The following is a 21907-nucleotide window of genomic DNA, read 5'->3' as shown; positions in this document are numbered from 1 at the left end:
TGTCATTTTAGTCTCTTGTGGACAGTTGTGTCATTGGCAATCATACCACATCTTCTTTTTTATATTGTCGGTTTATATTCGACTTATGATTCTTTATTTTCTCTTTATATTTGGTATAGCCTGCCTCTTGTCCACTAGTATTTGACTATTAACATGTGAAGAGAATTTCGGTTGACGTCAAAGAAATAACAACCAACCAGGCAATTGGAACACAATAGAAATTTCTTGATACTCCGTAACGTTCATACAGATGAAGAATAATACTTTTAACAACATAACTATTTTCATTCACCTGTGTATAATGTGACGTAAATTTTCAAAGTTGATTTTTTTCTGAAATTTTGAGCATTTTACAGCAGTATAATACTTTTATCTTAATTTGCCATCCCTTATTTTTAATAACTTTGTATTTAAATTGTATCATAGTTCAAATTTATTCTTTCAGTGTGTGTTCATTTGTGATACTACGTTTTTTGAGTTAAGCCATTCCAATAGATATTTTAGAGTGTGTCTATCTATGTTGTGATGTTACACTATTGCTTCGTAAATTTTACGGACGCCATCACGAGTTTGTTGACCGTTATGAAATAACCGTTTCACAAATGATATCGGATATGTTCCTTACGTCGTAACTACAATCCCCTTCCCTTTCATGAATGTGACCTACCCTATTAGACTTTTTACCGGATTTGTAATCACATAAGCAACACGACGGGTGCCGCATGTGGAGCAGGATCTGCTTACCCTTCCGGAGCACCTGAGATCACCCCTAGTTTTTGGTGGGGTTCGTGTTGTTTATTCTTTAGTTTTCTATGTTGTGTCATGTGTACTATTGTTTTTCTGTTTGTCTTTTTCATTTTTAGCCATGGCGTTGTCAGTTTGTTTTAGATTTACGAGTTTGTCCCTTTGGTATCTTTCGTCCCTCTTTCAGATAAAGTAGAAGGTTTGGTATTATAAAAAACGTTTAATCCCGCTGCAATTGTTTGCACCTTTCCTAAGTCAAGAATCTAATGATCAGTAGTTGTCGTTTGTTGATGTGGTTCATAAGTGTTTTTCGTTTTTTGTTTTTTATTGATTAACATTTTAGACAAAACTCGACGATATTTTACGGTGCGTCAGAAAGGTGAGCAGATTTTGCCTGGTTAAACAGGTAAAGGATCAGATTGAAATGAATTATATTTAGACCGGGAAAAACCTCTTCCATCGGATTATCGAATGGGCGTTCCGTTTTTGTCGAGCCTTCGACTTTAGTCGAAAAAAGCGAGACTAAGCGATCCCACATTCCGTCGTCGTCGGCGGCGTCAACAAATATTCACTCTGTGGTTTAAGTTTTGAAATTTTAATAACTTTCTTAAACTATACTGGATTTCTACCAAACTTTGACAGAAGTTTTATGATCATAAGATAGTATCCAGAAGTAAATTTTGTAAAAAGAAAATTCCATTTTTTCCATATTTTACTATAAATGGACTTAGTTTTTTTCTGCGGGGAACAAAACATTCACTCTGTGGTTAAAGTTTTTAGAATTTTAATAACTTTCTCCAACTATCCTGGGTTTGTACCAAACTTGGACAGAAGCTTGTTTACAATCATAAGATAGTATCCAGAAGTAAATTTTGTAAAAATAAAATTCCATTTTTTCCGTATTTTACTATAAATGGACTTAGTTTTTTTCTGCGGAGAAACATTACATTCACTCTATGGTTAAAGTTTTTAGAATTTTAATAACTTTCTTAAACTATCCTGGGTTTGTACCAAACTTGGACAGAAGCTTGTTTATGATCATAAGATAGTATCCAGAAGTAAATTTTGTAAATAAATAAATCCATTTTTCCCATATTTTACTTTTAAATGGACTTAGTTTTCCTGCTGGAAACCATTACATTCACTCTGTGGTTATAAAGTTTTTAAAATTTTAATAACTTTCTTAAACTATCCTGGGTTTGTACCAAACTTGGACAGAAGCTTATTTATGATCATAAGATTGTATCCAGAAGTAAAGTTTGTAAAAAGATTACTCCGTTTTTTCTGTAATTTACTTTTAAATGGACTTAGATTTTCTTACAATCATAAAATAGTAACAAGAGGAATATTTTTATTGATTTTTTTCCTCATTATTGTTGAGCCTGCGATTTACAGCAAAAATAGGCGAGACACTGGGTTCCGCGGAAACCTTACAATTTATTTTTTTTTAAAGGAGACTTCAACATTGAATCATGTGTTAGATATCTTCCTTGTAAGCAACAACATTTTATAGGGATAGGAAATTACTACTCTGGATTATTGCATCAACTGGCAGATAAAGTGGTATTGTTGGTATGATACTTGTCTACATCAAAATGTAAAATTTCACATTGGAAATTGAAATCTTTTGTAGTTCATTTTTCTTCTCATCCGACCATCGGTGTCAATTTCTATATGTAAGTTAAAACTGTATCAGTTGTTTCCCTCATATCAGGTTCAACTTGTTCACCGAACTTTAAATGATTTAGCGAGAATGCATCATTTATATATAGCGGAGGGGGATTTAGGATATTGTTTGAAATTAAACAAGCTCATGTAAAAAGTCTGCCTCATATAAATAAATTCGGCAAGCAGAAAAAACAATGTTTTGGTTGCCATTGGAATTCAGATTGACTATTGAAAGACTCGTCCTTCAAATGTAACAAATATGGTGTCAATCAAGAAATAAAACATCTTGATAATGTCAGATTCAGACACATGCAGAGGCCAACACTCGTATTCATTAAAGACGGCTTTCTAAACAAAATTATTTATATATTAAGATGTTATTTGTTTTGAGGCAAGACAAATTATGATTATATAATAGAAACCATCAGTCATTAATACTTAATTTTCCACGACTAGTAACTATACCCTTGACCGTATTCAATTTTCATAGTGTCGAGTGTGGACAGTAAAAAGACGACCAATATTAAACTCTTCACATTTTGATTTATCTAGACCACTTCAAATTTAATAAATGTTGTTCATATTTTAATGTTATACTATTTTGATGAGCGAGCAAAATATTGATTGTAACATCGCGATGATCTTGAGGTCATTCCGATGTATTGCTATCGCCTAGATTTCCATTATTATGTACATTAGTTTTGGAATTGTAACTGATCAATAAACGTAATGAATACGCGCAAATAAACGAGTGCAAAATAGCATTCCTTATCGTTTGCTATAAATACATCTCGTCAATGAATACTGATAAAAAAATATTTTTATTTACAACATAAATCAATAATAAGAAAATGTATTGTAGTTACCGAAAAATTGTTTTTCTGCATGCGGAAGAATATCTCAAAGAAGGTTTTGCCATAATAACGACAAGGACCGGTAACTCTGTAATTGTTTTTGCGGGAAATTGTGAATGCCTACACGTATCCAATCTTTTAGAAAAATCATTTTTTTTACAGAAATGTGTCCAACATGCACTTGCATTGCACTATTATTAGAATAGTAGAATAGAATGATATACAAATGAATGGAAATCATATATACATGTAACTGTTATTTTGATATATTATATAACAACACATCAGTATAAACTGATTTGTATCACTAACATATGATATTTATTACGGTGAAGTTGAATTTCATGTCGTGTATTCATCATTCTCACACGAACTTGTCTCAGAAAAATATATCTCTGTACATTAACCTCAGTTGCAAGTAAAGAGATATGTGTTTGTTTTCTGAGACAAGTGCTTTTGACCATCCACAAGAAGTTGTGGTCATCCGATGTTCAGTACTTCAGTACTTTGATTACCTTTTGCCATACTAGAATGAAAGTATCTGAACCAAGGCTACAGCAGGCGTATTTTAGTTTTCAATTCAGTAGTCTTTTGTTTGCAGGAGCGAACAAAAATTTAATTAAAAAAAACAATGGTATTTTTGCCGAATTGTGGGGCAATTTATGCAATTTTAGCAAATATTGAGAAAGTTTATTGAGATTTGATTTTGGTTTCAAAAAATCTTTGAGCGAGCGAATTCGAAGATATATTAATTAATCTAGTTTTGATTTTTTATCCCCTTTAAGGCAAGGTGTTTGCCAAATATGTCTCATCCATCTAAGTGGTACTTTATGAGCTGTTATAAACTTCTCATCTTTATAAAAACAAGGATCAGAATTGTGTTCTTCCATGAATCCTTCTAGGGGATATAGCTTCAAACCGAGTTGTTGGATACACAGAGAAATATACACATCTTCCAAATGGAAAAATGGAACATGCCTTGATATTTTAACAATTTGTGTGACAACGTTTAAGCTGGTAACATAGCCAGTACCTGAACAAAATCCTGGATATGTTTCTTGAGGATAACTTCTCAAGGATGCATACCATTTCGATTTTCTATCTCTATGCGGCTGACCAATCTTAAAACAATATCCTCCAACTGCAGTTTGTAAAACGTGATCGTTTTTCTTGATAACTTGGATTAGACCAGGAATATTTACATACATATCATCGTCTGTCTTCATAACAAACTTTGCATTATTACAATGTTTCACTGTCCATTGATAGCCCATTATTGTTTTTAAAGTTAAATTTGAATATGAATCTTTGAAATTTCCTAGCACGATATCCTTTGTTATGGAATTTTCTTTCCTAATCTCTTCAGTCTCAGGAGATTCGCCGATTAGAAATATATACCTGATCTTTTCTTTGGTCATTTTTGCATGTTTTAACCAAGTTTCCCTAATGGCCGTTCGTGCCAAATTATTTTGTGGTGAAGACGTTATTAGGATTAATAATTTGACATTTGCATTTTCTGTTTTACAAATATCTGCATTGTTGATTTCAAATTTGAATATTTTGGAAAAACACCCATCACATTTCAGACGCCTTTCTTTCGATTTTGATACACCAATTTGGGAATTGTTCAACGCATCCATAACAGTAACTGGCATTTCAGCTTTCTTTATTGGTGCACGTGTGACATCTTGTATAATACTATGTTGGTGTTGAGATTTAAGCAAATTTGCTGAAGAATCAAAACTATTAAGAAAATGTGTTGTTTCATTTATAACGTTATCAAACCCGTGAATAAGTTTTATTGTTGTCAAATATATCTTCATGGATTCTAGGTTTGTGTACAATAACATTGGTAATAAAACCCCGAGTAAAACAATAGCTGGGAGTAAACCCGAAATCACATGCCTAGTGTTACTATTCATGACAACTTCACACACTGAACTGGTTTTATCGGCAATGATTTGTGTCTATTTTAGATCTGAAATAAGAAAAAAATCATCATTATGTAGACTTTATTTTTTTTAATCAAGAAATTTCGATAAGGTTAATGCGATATTTGAGGACATGTTGAGATTATATTGATCGAGGACGAAGTTTGAAGTTGAATATAATCTATGACTTATTGAATAAGAGTGCTTAATTGATATATAATAACATAATTAAAACCCAATTGTTCAGAGAACAATTGAAGGTCTTTCCACCAAAAACCATGTATTTTGATATGAAAGTAGTAAAATTCATATTAAAATGTAATTTCAAGCGTCAAATGATAGCTTATTGAACGCTGATTCCAAAAATATATGGTTTCTATGAAAAAGAAGAAATAAATAAGGGAGATAATTTGTTACTTCCGGTTTGAAAAAGTTTCTTCTCGTATTATTTGAAAGTTTACTTGACACTGATTTCAAAAATATCTCGTTTTATATACTTTATATTAATAAAATACAAAAAATTGCTACTTCCGTTTTACACAAGGCCACTTCCGGTTGGCTTTTCCAAGTTAAAATGGCTTGCAACCTAATGCAAAAAGTCCCATGGCTTTATCATTTATATATTTGAGGTAAAAGCAAAGGTAAAAATCTCTAACGTCAAATTAAGCTATGACCTTGAGGTCAATTTCAAGGTCATAAACCAAGGACCTGAAATCAAAAGACCATAGATCTTAATTATATTTGGTTAATGAGTTATTTCACCATATGTGTATTTTCAAATACAAGAGGGGAGAAAACTCACTTTTACGTTCAACGTACCCTTGCGAGCAAATTAACGTGTTATGACATGTCGCAACTAACAATTTAGTAAACATAATTTGTTGATATCTTATACGGTTTTTGAGAATTAGTGAAAATAAGCCAAATTCAAAAATTAGAAAATGACCTTGACCTTTGACCTTGTCCTAATTTTTATTTTTTTTTGGACCAAGGACCTTAAATCATAAGATCCTAGGTCTCTATCACTTATGGTTTACAAGATAAAAATGCATATCACTTATATCAAATGCATAAGGGGAAATAACTCTGATATCAAAATAGGACAAATCAGGCAAAGGATATAACGAGCAATTTTACAAAATAAATTTGCTGTAATCTTTTATGGTTGCGAAGGAGAAGTTGACACAAGGAAAACAGTATTTAGGAAGATAACTCCAACAAAGAAGAGTATTCGGTTACGCAGGGTAAATTTCCAAAGTACATAAACTGTTCGATATCATATAGAAAATATCTAAGCGAAATATTGGGAAACAAAAATTTATCGCAAGAATAAAATTAGGCGGAAGAAAAAAAAATAAAAACTTGTTCAGAAAACAATTGTAGGTCTTTCCACCAATAACAAAATGTTTTGATATGAAAATATTGAAATTAAGTTTAAATTTCAATTCTTATGGCTTTATGATGTATAAATATGAATTTGGAGCTATGGTCAAAATATAGAATGTCGAATTTGCATTCGACCTTGGCCTTAATTTCAAGGTCATAAACCAAGGACTTCAAATCAAAAATCTGTAATATGTATGGATAATGAGTTATTTCACTTTACTCATTATTCTAAATATAAAAGGGGAGAACAAGATATCTTCGCAATCAAAATTGAAGCGTACAACATGTTGCAACTGACTATTTAGTGACAATAATTTGTCGATATCTTATACGGTCTTTGAAAATAAATGAAAATAAGCCATAATCTGAATTTAGAAAATGACCTTGACCTTTGACTTTGACCTAATTTTTAGTTTTTTGGACCAAGGACCTCAAATCTAAAGACCCTAGGTCTCTTTCAATTATGGTTTACCATTTAAAAATGCATATAACTTAATTAAAATGGAAAAGGGGGTATAACTCTCATATGGAGTCTCCGTATAGCTTTGGTCTAAACAGCCAACCTAATCCTAAAGATGTAACGAGAAATTTGGTAAGATAAATTTGTCGTAATATTTTACGGTTGCGAAGAAGAAGTAGCCAAAAGAAAAACAGTGGAGATAACTCTTACAACGTAAAGTATTTGGTTACCCGGTTGCCAGTTTTTGAAGCGTATAAACTATACGATATCATCTACCAACAATCTAAGCGACAACTTATGAAACAACTATACTTCGCAAGAAAAAAATGTGGTGGAAGAAAAAAAATAAAAAATAATCAGAACAAAACCTATAGGTCTTTCAACCGAAAAGGTTGAAAGACTTATTATATTTTTATCTTACTCAGTTTAAAAAGGTTGAAAGACTTATTATATTTTTATCTCACTCAGTTAAAAAAGTAAAAACAAAACAATGTAAAGATGAATTAAAAAATTCCTTCAAATCCAAACTATCTCAAACCGTGAAATGAATATGGAGAAGAGTAAAATATTCGTTCTAGATCAATGTAAATTAATACAGGCTCTACGGACGGCAGTAGAATCCTTAAGCCTCGGTCACACCTTACCGGATAGCTCGAACGGACGCCTAACGGATAACTTTTTTTCAATCCGTTGATGTCCGTTGGACGTCCGTTCTTATCCGTTAGGCGTCCGTCCATATCCGTTGAGTGTCCGTTGGCGTCCGTTCTGTCCGGTGGAAAATTTTGAGCATGTTCAAAACTTTGAACGGACGTCCAACGGATAAAATGTCCGTTGAACGTCCGGTAGGCGTCCGTTAGGCGTCCGTTTTGTACGGTACTCGCCCGTTTTGTATCCGTTACGTATCCGTTATGCATCCGTTGGAGATCCGGTAGACCAATTCACCAACGAACGTGTACCGGACGCCTAACGGATAAAACGGATGTGAAACGGACATTAACGGAAGGATAACGGATAAAACGGATGCCTACTGATAGTTTATTCTCATAAAACCATGCAAGTACAAAGGTTACAGAGAAGTTGAAAAATAATATACATAAAAAACAAAATATGCATTAGAAATGCATAAAATTCAAAAATACTAGATGTAAAACGGACAAATGCCAATTGAAATTTCGCGTCAGAAATGCCAATATATGGTATGTTAGATTTTCTTGAGTGTCATGACTATTTATTATTCGTGATGGATCTTGGAGTAAGAGCACGTATTCGCTACCAAGCAGCTCTTATTCAGGCCAGATTCAACTTTAATGTAGCAAATATAAACCTTATAGCTGTCGAAAGGAGAAGAAGGAGAAGACAAAGTAGATGGTGGACACGACCATGGCTTAGTCCTGAAAGACGACGCAGTTTTGGTCTATATGACCAACTCATGACCGAACTTAAGCGGGAGGATCGGCATTTCTTTGTACACTTCCTTCGAATGCCCACAGAGATGTTCGACGAGATATTACAGCGGGTTGGGCCTCGCAAAGCCAAGCAGAATACCTTTTACAGAATTCCGCCGGAACCAGGACTCAAGTTAGCAATTACACTTAGACACCTTGCTTCTGGAGCAAAATATCGTAGCATGCAGTACGGATGGAGAGTTCCGCATAACACCACATCCGTTTTCATACCAGAGGTACATAATATAAACAAATTCAGAAAATCAACTTAAACTCTATAAGACTGAATTACCACACTGCTTCTACCTTGATTTCTTTTTAATCAGAGGAGCTCTATATTTGCACACATATCATGCTAAACAAGACGCAATACAAAATAAAATCAACTAAACCAGTTAACTCAAAAAGTGACCCTCGTGTGAAGAAACGTAAAAAAAAAATCGGATAAATTGTTCAATTTGTTTGGTGCGTGTGACCTTGATAACTGTCCTACTGACCAGACTTTCCCAGAAGCAAATATTGTAACATATATACTAGATACCATGTCCATCTGACGCGCCTTTAATTTTCAGATGGTTTATTTCTTTTTATTTTCAGATGGTTTATTGCCTTTAATTTTTAGATGGTTTATTGCCTTTAATTTTCAGATTATTTTGTTCATCCGTTTTATCCGTTACGCTTCCGTTAGGTGTCCGTTTTATCCGGTACTCGTCCGTTGGATGTACGTTCGACGTCCGTTCTGTCCGGTATGTATCCGTTTCACGTACGTTCAATGTCCGTTGTGTGTCCGTTAGGCATTCGTTACATGTCCGTTAGTACACCAACGGACTCCCAACGGATAAAAATTTTGTCAACGGATACCTTTTTTTTTATCCGTTAGGCGTCCGTTCGAGCTATCCGGTAAGGTGTGACCGAGGCTTTAGGAATGACATAAAATTATACAATTATTTCATGGACAATTATTAACTGTGCCAAATTAGCATTAACAGAATTTAACAGTGAAAATTTTGTCTAGAAGGAGGTAACAACATTTCATAAACAAGGACACTATTTTATATGATATTTTTTTCCGTAGACAAAATTTTATGGGGACAATATTTTATGTTTTATATACAAATTTTGAAATGAATTGTTCAACCTAATTATAAGCTATCAAACGATGCATTGATATTCAAATATTAACGTAAAACTATTATTGAATTAAATATTTCGAGTTAAAGCATTGATATTTATGAAATTTGTAGCTAAAAACAATGTCGAGTTTCAGTTTCCTTAGATCCGCCAGAATTCGATGAGTTGGGATAAAGCGCAGGCGTGTGTTACAAAGTGATCTACCATATTAACTTTGCTATTGAATTTTCAATTCATGCATGAACAATTTATATTTATTTTTTTAAATCGTTAAAATAATACACAATGTGTAAATTGACTCTTAATTATAACACTGCGAGTCTAAAAAGTCATATATGTATATATCAAGTATGAATGCTTTATATTATTTGTATATATCATGTATATATTTCAAAGGCTATAATAGTTTAATTCATAACACCATAATTCCTACCGCTTCTTAAATGTTTTGATCAATTTTATAATTAAACTGTTCACTAACTTGGTCCTACAATTTTCTCAGTTGACGAATCTGCTCATGTGAGAAGGAACAGTCAGTTTTTTAGTCATATAAACAATTAATATATTCACCAAATTTGAGTGAAAGTAAAATATATGTATTTACTAAAATTATTTACCATCGAATTTCTGGACAAACAACATCGGATAGTTCATGTAGTAGCTATACATTTTTTCATGTTCTGTAACACATGTGTGAATAATAATGTTGAATATTAATTTTCTTTGTCTGGAAATTTGTTGAGAAAGTATAATTAGGCGAGTGACTTATTTTAAAAAGACGCTTAGTTAACGACTTTAATGCACCCACCTAACACACGGCTGTATTATATATCATTTGAAAGCTGATAATCTGTACTTTCTGTTTTGCCCGGTCGTAAAAAAATCGTACGGTGCATTTTCTGTTAAATCAAGGTCAAAGGTCATGAACAAAAATTCCAATTTTTACGATTATTAAACAAAACGCTATTTTCTTATTCTTGTACCCTAAAATTTTTCAAAAGATCATATGAACTTTATGGAACATGATACATAATTTCCAAATCAAACAAAATATAAGAAATTCGATGCGCAAAATTTCCCGAAAATTGAAATTTATCACAAATCCTAAAAAAAATGATTTTTTTTTCAAAAAGTAAAATATAGCTTGGGGAATCGATATTTGTATGCTAAAAAAAAAGATAAATGTATATATTTTAGGTCAAGGAATATTTGTTTTGTAATTTTAAGATGTTATTATTTATTTTTGTTCACGGAACAGCCTTCTATTGAAGTGTTTGCAGTTGCCCAAATATCTACCATCTTCAAATAGCGTTCATTTTGTTAATTTATGTTAAAATAGCACATCGCTAATTGTGAATATCAGGGAGGAGAATGAGATTTCATAATAAAAGAAGGGATATTTAAAGTTAGAACATGATATATGCGAGGTAATTGAGGTTAAACTGTTTTTTACTGAGTCAAACTTTTTTACTTTTTGTAATTATGTTTAAATGCAAACATGACTTTGCTACTAAATCGTAGGCAACATTGAAATAAGTAACCTTGGTTAGAAACACTTTGTCTAGAGCGTGATGTAAACGAACTAAATAAAATGCGGCTGTTTCTTATTTAGTTTAAAATCGTGTTATATTTAATCATATTAAATGTGTTTAGAAGTTTATTCGCTTTAATTATTTGAATAAAAGATGCTTTGAGAAATTTCTACATAAGCTTTTAAAATACATAAGCATGTCATTGTGGATGTAAAACACTATAAGCAGTGTATAATAACAAAGTTAAATACCCTTCTTTACCTTATAAGATCATTCGCTATTTTAGGAGTGATCGTTTTCATGGTATGCTGTGTTTTGTGGACTGTTGTTCGTCTCTTGGACTTTAACTTTATTTTGTTCATGGTTTTAATTAACTTTATTTGATTCATGGTTTTAGATGTTGATTGTCCCTTTGGTATTTTTTTTACTTTAAAGACATTAAGTTGCAGTAATGAAAATCGGCCAAAAATCACCTCAGAGTGGAGAAGATAAACGCAATAAGACAAATATCCGCGAAAATACTAAATAACTTAATTTGCTCACGGTGATATATATATAGAACCAAATCGTTATCATGATAAATTTAGCTACACTGATCTATCATTTTAAAACCTTTTACTACTTGAATAAGGACGAAATATACTATAGGGACATCAAACTCATAATTAAAAACGAACTGACAAAGCCGGGCAACAAACGAACAAGACAAGCAACAGTATACAAAACACAACAAATAAAGCTACAGATTGAGTAACACAATCACCCCAAAAAAATTTGAGTGAACTCAGGGCTCCCAAAGGGTAGGAAGATTATGTTCCACATGTGACAACCGTCTTAGTTTAAACATATTTATTTGTAGTGGATTGGGAAACAAGTTTTGCAACTTAAATTAATCTCGTTTCACTTTGCGTGAGCAAGTGCTACATTTTACCTTGTAGCGGCATTAGTCTGCTCTTTTTCGAAATCTACAAACGTGTGTTTAACGTGCAAGAGATATGGCTCTCTCTTTACACGGGTCAGCCATTTATCGTCCCCTTCCGACGGACTATCATTGTTTCCTTAAGACCATACTCACAAATGGTGTCTAGTAGAGCCGAAAATTCAGTCCCTGAAATTTTCATCACGGAACGGGAATCGAACCAGGAAACTTTGTGTTAGTTTTTCGATGCACTAAACCACTACACCACTGCTCTCTTTTACCCGTCTTGTGGCTCATGTATTTCCTAACTCGGTGCCAAGCCTTATTCGGTTGGTGTCATTCACGGGAGAGATGACGGCAATTTGGTTACGTCGATGGAACTTATCAGTCGTCATCTGGCGAAACAGATATCTCATAATTGTCAACCAACTCGTAGTGGCGTCCATGAATTTTTCAAAGGGCTGATTTCAACTTTGCATTTGAACTCTGGTTTAGAACCATGTTTAAACCACCATTTTTCTTCAAATGTCCTGTACCAAGTCAGGCATATGACAGTTGGTATCGAATACTCTGTTTCTTTGTATGATGGCGTGTGTTTTTTTGTAGAAGTTCAGTGTTTCTGTTATATCGTTGTGTTCCTCTTATAGTTGATGCGTTTCCCTAGTTTTGTGACCCGGATTTATTTCAGTTACTAGTAAATCGATTGATCACTCACTATTGAATAGCGGTATACTATAGTTGCCTTTATTTCAGAGGAGATGCGGCTCAATAAAATCGGTCTCCTCCTTTAGTAGTATAGATATGCAGGCGTTGCTATAATGTTAGATGGAAATGAGAAGTTTATAATTTTGTAGTAAGGGGTGGTTTTATGTGTAGTTTTATGTACATTTCTCTTGTCGTAAAACTTGTTCTCAACCAACCCTCATCATCGATTTCAAGATACGTGATGGAAAATACTATATCTGTTGAGTCTTTTATTTCCAATTTCAATGAAAAATACGAGTCCAACATTGTCAAAAATTTTGCGCTCTTTAGTGAGATGACATCATCTATATAGTAGAAAGTGAAGTTTCAAGATAATGAAAGCTTATTTTCAGTCGTCATCAGAAACTCTTGCATGAAGTCATCCTCGCATGAAAAATGAACTAGTCATTCAAGCTATTCAGGAAGTCTATTTTATGAATTAATACATGTAAACAATGAACAACGCAATTCAAGCAATCAAGAAATCAAGTTTTATAATGTGTTTACTAGTTTTTTGAAATTCTTTGAAATTTCAATTTTCATCAATTTATTTTTATTTATTTTGGTCGAAATTTTCAATTCACATAAAATAAATAAAATGGTCTTTTCACTACATCAATATTTATAATGAAGCTACAAATCAAACAATTAGAAAAGTCAAAATATGTTTATTTCAGACTGGTAGTTACAATGCAGATTGCAATTCTCTTAGTTTCACCCCCTTTATTTCAAGCAATAAGATGATTCGCGCACATATTTTTTTACTCTAAATTTTTCAGATTTTTAAGAATTTGTTTATTAAATCTTATATTGACTACATATAATGTTTAAAGAGTTTTCACACATTTTGTTAACTTTTACTCGAATTTCAGGAAACATGTGCGCTCTGTCAAAACACTTTATTATTAAAAAATGCATTTGAATAACGCAATCAGGCTGAAATCTTCAAAAATATGCACTTATTCGTCCTTGGCCTTAAAGTTTGATCTCGATTTGACGGAAATAGCACCGTACGATTTTTTTACGACCGGGCAAAACAGATAGTACAAATGTGTAGCTTTAAAATGATATATAATTTAGCCGTGTGTTAGGTAGGTGCATTACTGAAAATTTAATTTTATGGTTAAAGTCACTCGCCTAAATGTCTCTCGACCACGTTGTACTATTTATAGATTTTGTTTTTGGATGTTTGTCAATGCATGTAATTGAGACAATCAAATTTCATTGTTTTTGTTAACTGATTTCTTCATTTCCTCTTTAAGACCTCATACCCGAACTAGAAGATTATGTTTGTGTCTTGCCGTTTACTGCATTATTTATTCATTGACATGACGCTTCAATGTATTATGACTTCGGTTTTTTTTTAATGTTTTGATATGCATATTCTTTTTTTAAAACCAGACTGTCAACCTTTCCCAAAATGCCCTTAGTTAATAAAAAAAAAGTTAATACGACGTCATATATTCAAGATGGGTGTCGCAAGCGTATCTTATATCACGAGACCTTAACCACATCTTGCCTTTTGTCAGTTTGAAATTGCAATGTCTTTTGATCTGTATACTATCCCTTATTTTACAACAGCGGGTTTTTTTTATATATATTTTGATCTGTATACTATCCCTTATTTTACAACAGCGTTTTTTTTTCATATCTAAAAAGAACTCAATTAGCTTCTTCGTATTGTAAAGTGCATATGCAACTGCACACAATGCATGGATATCTAAGTTTAAATAAATTTTGTGCTTTTTGATTTTTAAATATAGCTGGAATATAATACTCAATAATAAACTAAAAATTAAGTATGGCTTCAGATTATTTGTCTACGGTTACTGTATGGATAATATTTTTGTAACAAAAGAATCACGACTAATGCAAGTTATAATGATTGAATTCGCATGAATTTTTTTGTGATCAAGACATGAAATCAGTAAGCTATTTCATATTTTACATGTATAAAAAAAATACATAATATAAGGTTATTCAATACTCAAAAGCTTATTAGGGACATAGAAAAAATAAAATTGGCAGTGAACTTTTTTTTCAAAGTAGAAATTTTGACTTTTCAAATCTAGAAATTTTGACTTTACCTTTGAAATTTTGACTTTTCAAATCCCAAAATTTGACTTTTCAAATCCCAAGTACATGACTTAATTTTTGAATTAGCAACGTTCCGGCAGCACCTGCATACGAAGTATATATCACCCAACTAGTACGATGTTTCTGGGTTTTTATTTCGGAATAGAGTGTTGCTACTCACAAGAAAGCTATGAAACCAAGAGTTCCAAATGGTAAAGTAAAAATCATCTTTCGTATATTGTACGACGCCATCTCGAGATGGTTGTTATACTCGTTTCACATATATGATAGTGGATACCACTAGTTACGGGTTTTACTACTGAAACGGACATTTTAATCTGAACAACTATAAATACCTGAATTTACCTTAAATTAAATGTCAAAATCTTGTTTGTTACATGTTTAGTACACTAACTATTGCGATCGATTAGTAGCAGTCAGTACACCTCGAGTTCAATCCAGGAGTTGAAGTCATAAAACTTTGCTCAGCGCATGGAGCACCAAAATCCTGCTCGAAACATGAAATCTAGCATTTTGATTGGTTGATTTTCGAGTTCATGTACAAAAAAAACTGACTCGAAAGTTTTATGAACGCAAGGCAGTGTATCCGACTGATAAAATTATGAGGATTGCTTCCTGTTGGTGAGCTGAGTAATCGGGAAAAAGAACGAAAAAAATGAGTGAATAACCATAAATAAATATTTTATCACAGGGAGACATCATCGGCATATGAACTGTAACAGTAGATAAACATTTTGTATACTGTGTTTCTCGTTCCTTAAGCGGTGCTAACCATATCTAACTTAAATTAGAAATGTTAAATATTTTGTAACTACACGTAAATATGTATGACCAATTCTAACTTATGTGCTACATAATTGTTTTTCGTTCATTTTTTTTATAAAAATATTTTCTCGTTTGAATTGTTTTACATTGTCTTATCGGGGCCTTTTATAGCTGACTATCTGGTATGGGCTTTGCTCATTGTTGAAGGCCGTACGGTGACCTATAGTTGTTAATGTCTGTGTCATTTTGGTCTCGTGTGGACAGTTGTCTCATTGAAAATCATACCACATCTTCTTTTTTTATATTTGCAAAGGACTATCTGTTTCCGGCAAAAGTGTTTGACAGCTGATCGCCACTTCTTTGTGAAAATTAGCTCCGAAAGACAGGCAACATACATGTACTTGTATCTTGTTTAAGACAGGCAACAGACATGTACTTGTATCTTCTTTTTTATGACGATGGATGGCTGTTTAACGTCCGGTGGCTAATTAATACGCATATTCAGGATAAGATCGTGTTAATGATATTTAATAGAATACGGATATTTACCTGCTTTTTACTAGACCGACACTGCTTAGACGGATTTGTGTACATGCTATAATTCACATGGTAACAGCATGAAGAGACTTGTAACCTTACCTGACCCTACCACTCTTTGCTCTAGTTAACTATATCGCGAACAAATGACTTGTTAGTAGATCTTGACTTGTTGATCATTTTAGTGATCTTAACTTTCAATTATCTTCATTTATGACAATTTCTATCATATATATGACAAAACGCAAAAACAACTTGTCAAGGTGAAAAATCGTCTTTAAGGAGACTCGCGTGTACATGATTTTCAGCAAAAAAATAAACATTTATTTTTCATTACTTATGTTATTAATTACTTTTAGTAGTTGTTACTTTATCATATGGTACAAAAATAATTCCAAAAAATCAATTGGTGTTGGCCCCAGGTGACTTTTAACATGTAGATATCGAAAAAGCTTCAAATTATCTCCCTTTGGTGCAAAAATTCCATTTTGTGGCATTAAAATTGAGATACCTTTTTTAACTCATCGGTGACCTATATTTTTTATTGTTGTTTTCGAATAAGCTGTACATAAACTAAATAATTTCAATTGATCCGATTAGTTTATGTGAAAGATTTTAACTGATTTAGTTATTAAAAACGCTCTGATCAAGCTTAAATATGAAAAATCTATCAAATGTGCTAAATATCGTCACTTTTCAGATGTTTTTGGTCAAAAATGAAAGTGGCCGCATCCGTGTTCATCCTCAACCTTTAAAGATGTTTTGTATTATCATCAAATACAACTTACATTTCAATATTATGAACGAACACGAATGCGGCCACTTTCATTTTAGACGGAAAACGTCTAAAATTAACAAAATGCTATAATTTTGAAGATTTCAGTAATTTAGCACGATTTAATGATGCTAGAACGCGATAGGTGTGCATTGTATTGGTGACCTATATTTTTTATTGTTGTCTTCGAATAAGCTGCACGTAAACTAAATAATTTCAATTGATCCGAATTAGTTTATGTGAAAGATTTTAACTGATTTAGTTATCAAAAACGCTCTGATCAAGCTTAAATATGAAAAATCTATCAAATGTGCTAAAAATCGTCACTTTTCAGATGTTTTTGGTCAAAAATGAAAGTGGCGGCATCCGTGTTCATCCTCAACCTTTAAAGATGTTTTGTATTATCATCAAATACAACTTACATTTCAATATTATGAACGAACACGAATGCGGCCACTTTCATTTTAGAAGGAAAACGTCTAAAATTAACAAAATGCTATAATTATGAAGATTTCAGTAATTTATAAAATTGAGAATGGAAATGGGGAATGTGTCAAAGAGACAACAACCCGACAAAATAAAAAACAACAGCAGAAGGTCACCAACAGGTCTTCAATGTAGCGAGAAATTCCCGCACCCGGAGGCGTCCTTCAGCTGGCCCCTAAACAAATATATACTAGTTCAGTGATAATGAACGCCATACTAATTTCCAAATTGTACACAAGAAACTAATATAAAAATAATACAAGACTAACAAAGGCCAGAGGCTCCTGACTTGGGACAGGCGCAAAAATGCGGCGGGGTTAAACATGTTTGTGAGATCTCAACCCTCCCCCTATACCTCTAACCAATGTAGAAAAATAAACGCATAACAATACGCACATTAAAATTCAGTTCAAGAGAAGTCCGAGTCTGATGTCAGAAGATGTAACCAAAGAAAATAAACAAAATGACAATAATACATAAATAACAACTGACTACTAGCAGTAAACTGACATGCCAGCTCCAGACTTCAATTAAACTGACTGAAAGATTATGATTTCTTCATATGAACATCAGGCACAATCCTTCCCGTTAGGCCGATTTAATGATGCTAGAACGCGATATTTGTGCATTGTATTGTCAAAAACAGTTCAAATTTATGTAGCAGAAGCATTTTATTTTTAAAATATAGCTTAAAGATTACATTTTCACAATTTTCTATAACTGCCATATTTTTGGGCCAAAAAGAGGTCTTACTGAACCTACTCCTTTAATCGATTTCTGTAATTTTATTAGTTTTTTTTTAACTCGATATTTCCGCTATTTCTCCTATTACTTCCACAGAAGAAAAGGACCATTAACGAAAATGTATAATGCTTCTTTCAAAGGTATATTGTAAGCGTAAATGAACGGTGACCCCATTTTTTTATTTCATTTTTCTATAAAGTATAAGATAAAGTTTATTTATAAAAAAAATATATAGCGAATTCTTATATTAAATATAAAAAAATCAAAGCGCTGTATGCACTGAAGGCAGTTGACCATGTATGTCATTTAATCTTTTTGAAATGAAAAACAGGAATGAATATGGTTTAGGCGTTGGTATCTAAATCTTTTTTCAAGTTTTCAAAACACACACAAGGGACTACCCCTATTTTCATTTGATTTTTTATATTGTCCCATACATGAATATTATATGGTTTATGGGTTTGGGAACTCGACCGTTATCAAGTTTTCAAACAGGAGGGGTGGGGGACCCTAGTGACTTCCCCTATATTTCATTTGATTTGTTATATTGTCCAATACATGAATATATATGGTTGAGGGGTGGGGATATCATCTGTTTCTAAGTATCAAACAGGAGTGGGTAGGGTGACCCTAAGGACTCTCCCTATATTTTATTTGATAAGTTCTCATACATGAATATATATGGTTTAATTTAGAGGTGGGGATCTCGACTTTTTCCAATTTTATCAATCAGATGACTGCAGGGACTCCCCCTATATTTCATTTAATTTAGAATTGGGGATCCCAACTGTTTCAAAGTTCTTAAACATGAGGGGTAGGGTGACCACAGGGACTTCCCCTAATGTCATTTGATTTGTTATATAGTCTTATACATGAGTATATATGGTTAAGGGATGATGATCTCAAATTTTTCCAAGTTCTCACTCATGAAGGTGTATAGTGACCATAGGGACCCCCTTATAATTTATTTGATTTGTAATATTGTCCCATACATAAATATATATTGTTTAAGATTGTGGATCTCGACCGTTATAAATTCAAAAACAGAAAGGGGTAGAGTGGCCCCACGAACTCCATCTATATGTCATATGATTTGTTATATTGTCCCATACATGAATATATATATTGTTTTTAGGGTGGGGATCTTGACCGTTACCAAGTTTTTGTCATTTTGGTTTCTTGTGGATAGTTGTCTCATTGCCAATCATACCACATCTTTTTTTATACATAAGAAACCTGGGAACAGTATATCTATAAAGTCAATATATATGTTCCTGAAGAAACTTCCAGCTATTTTAACTGACCTATCAAAATTGAGGAGAAAAAATACCCCTTGAAATTGCAGCAATATGTTTAACTTGAAAAGCATTTAACATGCATTAACAACATTTATCACTGATAAAAAAAAATTATACTGTTACCAGGAACATATATATTGTTAGATAAACTGTTCCCAGCTGTCACTTGTCAATGCTTGTATTGGATTTTGACATTAAAATTGGTGTACAAAATATTTTCTTCTTTTTCTTTCTTTTAAACAATTTTGGTTTTCAATCCTAGTGTTTATATTTATTTGCCATGCATAGCTGTATTTTGTCACCTATCTGGATTTTTTAGTTAAAAAAAAACGGGATTACCTATCCGGTTCCGGACTCATCCGATATTATAGCCTCGCGGCAGCCATTTTGTTTACAATGTTGCTTTTGTCAGAAAGTGAGATACGAATTACTCGGATTTACACATTATTTATCGGCGATTTTCTGTATCAAGCTAGCGGTTGAACAAATTGAACATCGCTGTCATGAATAGTAATGATGAAAATAAGTTTGTCAATGAGATCGTTTTTTAGGAAACTTTGGTAAAAATGTTTGCAAAATGTTTTTATTTTCTTTCAAGGTCCGTCGGGCGTAGCTAGTAATTAAGTAGAAAGTCCGACTGCAAAAGTGGAAGGTCACAGACCCCGGACCACCGCTAATTTGAACCCCTGCGTCCAAATTAAAAAGATACGAAAATTTCATCTTCTAATTCAAAATTGCCGCCAACAGCGTGATCAGTTGAACTTATATACGTAGTTGACTACGTATTGACGACAAACAAAATTCCTACGAGTTTTGCAATTTGGGAAATCTTAACTACTTGTCTTTAGAAATTTTCGTCGATGAAATATTTCATACATTTGTTCTTTGACATCTAAGCCAAAAGCTCAGAGGATAATAAACTACATAAGGATTCCTAATGTGCTCTACTTCCTATGTGCAACTTCAAAACTTTTGGGAAAATCTACGATCATTTAAGGTTTTTCTGGTCATATTTTTTGTAATCCAGAATGAAAATTATGTAAACTGTCCAATAAGTTATAAATAATATAGTAGACAGCTAGATAATAACAATGGCACGTATTTCAGCATTTATTGGGTAGCACACAAATCCAGGGTGCTCGAATAGGGCAGCTCAACTGCCTAAAAATGATTTAGACCCGCGAGCCCCCTTAAAGAGCAATTACTCAAATGTGGAGTCATCTGACCATTTCCTCTATATCGTCTATATTGAAGATTTTGTTTTGTTGATCATTTTTGCCGAGCTATTCCAAAACCACTGACACCATGATGAATGTACTGACATAAATTTGTATCAGATATTTTATCAAGTTTAAATAAATTTTGACAGATTTTGGAAAATAAATAAAACATCAATTATTATAAATCAAATCATCATATATATTAGGATCAAATTTGCACGCCATACGCGCGTTTCGTCTTTAAAGGTCTCATCAGTGACGTCTGAATCACAAAATTTAAAACGGCAAATAAAACAGGAAATTGTAGAGCTTTGTCGAAATATCATGGATCACCATATTCGTCAAAAACATAAATGTCGTATAGGTTTTGTCTAATCTGATGTTGTTACTTTTTCCATATTTATCATATTGATACATGACAACATACACCAGTTGTGTTAAAACATATGTTATAAATCCATACCTGAGAAGTCGTTTATCCTGTGAGTTCTAACAATATCAATGTAATAATGGCATAAAGTTGAATTGTTAGGCTTAGTATATATTTGACCATGATACAGCCAATTAAGATGACTTTGAACATGTGTCTGTCTCGTCTAGACAAGAGACAAGTGTATAGAGCTACTTAGCTGTATCTAGTAAAGATATATGTAAATAAACAGCAAATTAATATTCTTGTGATTATAACGAGACGCGTGTATGACATTGCTTTGGTTTTTTTTTTAATTTAATCTTTTCCAACTTCGATTATACATGAAACAACCTCTTTGTCATTTATATTTGATATATCAATGACATACATATCCCGCTTATCGTATTAACGGATACAAATATTTGTTTAAGTAAATATTTATAAACAACATACAATTATTAGCTTTTCTTGTTAGATTATTTATGTGTGTCATTTTTTAATTGGCTTAATAAGCCTTTCAAATAAAGAAAATGATAGTGAATTTACATAAATTGATACCTGGATGTAAACAACACTAGAACCGCCGTAAAGGTGACCGTATATGAACTTCAGGATAAGAGTATTATGTACGAGTAAAACGTTATAATTGAGAAACAATTATTTCGTGAAATAATTCTTTCAGCTCGTTTTTTTTTTGCGATGGATATACTAGTACTTAGTACTTAAAACAAATTCACTCAGCAACCATTTTTTTTCAAG

At 32.6% G+C, this 21907-nt stretch overlaps 1 protein-coding gene across 1 annotated transcript; it reads right to left on the bottom strand.

Moving 5' to 3' along the window:
• Nucleotides 1–3284: 3284 nt before the first annotated feature.
• LOC134709784 (beta-1,3-galactosyltransferase 5-like) lies at nucleotides 3285–21316 on the bottom strand. The gene is made up of 2 exons (XM_063569928.1): nucleotides 21200–21316; nucleotides 3285–5244 (listed from the first exon to the last, which is right to left on the bottom strand). The coding sequence occupies exon 2, from the start codon at nucleotides 5186–5188 to the stop codon at nucleotides 4019–4021; it is 1170 nt and encodes a 389-aa protein (XP_063425998.1). The 5' UTR covers nucleotides 5189–5244; nucleotides 21200–21316; the 3' UTR covers nucleotides 3285–4018.
• Between the last annotated feature and the right edge of the window lie 591 nt (nucleotides 21317–21907).

The sequence above is a fragment of the Mytilus trossulus genome, chromosome 3, assembly GCF_036588685.1.
Source record: "Mytilus trossulus isolate FHL-02 chromosome 3, PNRI_Mtr1.1.1.hap1, whole genome shotgun sequence".
Classification (NCBI taxonomy): Eukaryota; Metazoa; Mollusca; class Bivalvia; order Mytilida; family Mytilidae; genus Mytilus; species Mytilus trossulus.
The sequence above is the reverse complement of the archived record's forward strand: the minus strand, read 5'-3'. Positions and strand labels throughout refer to the sequence as shown.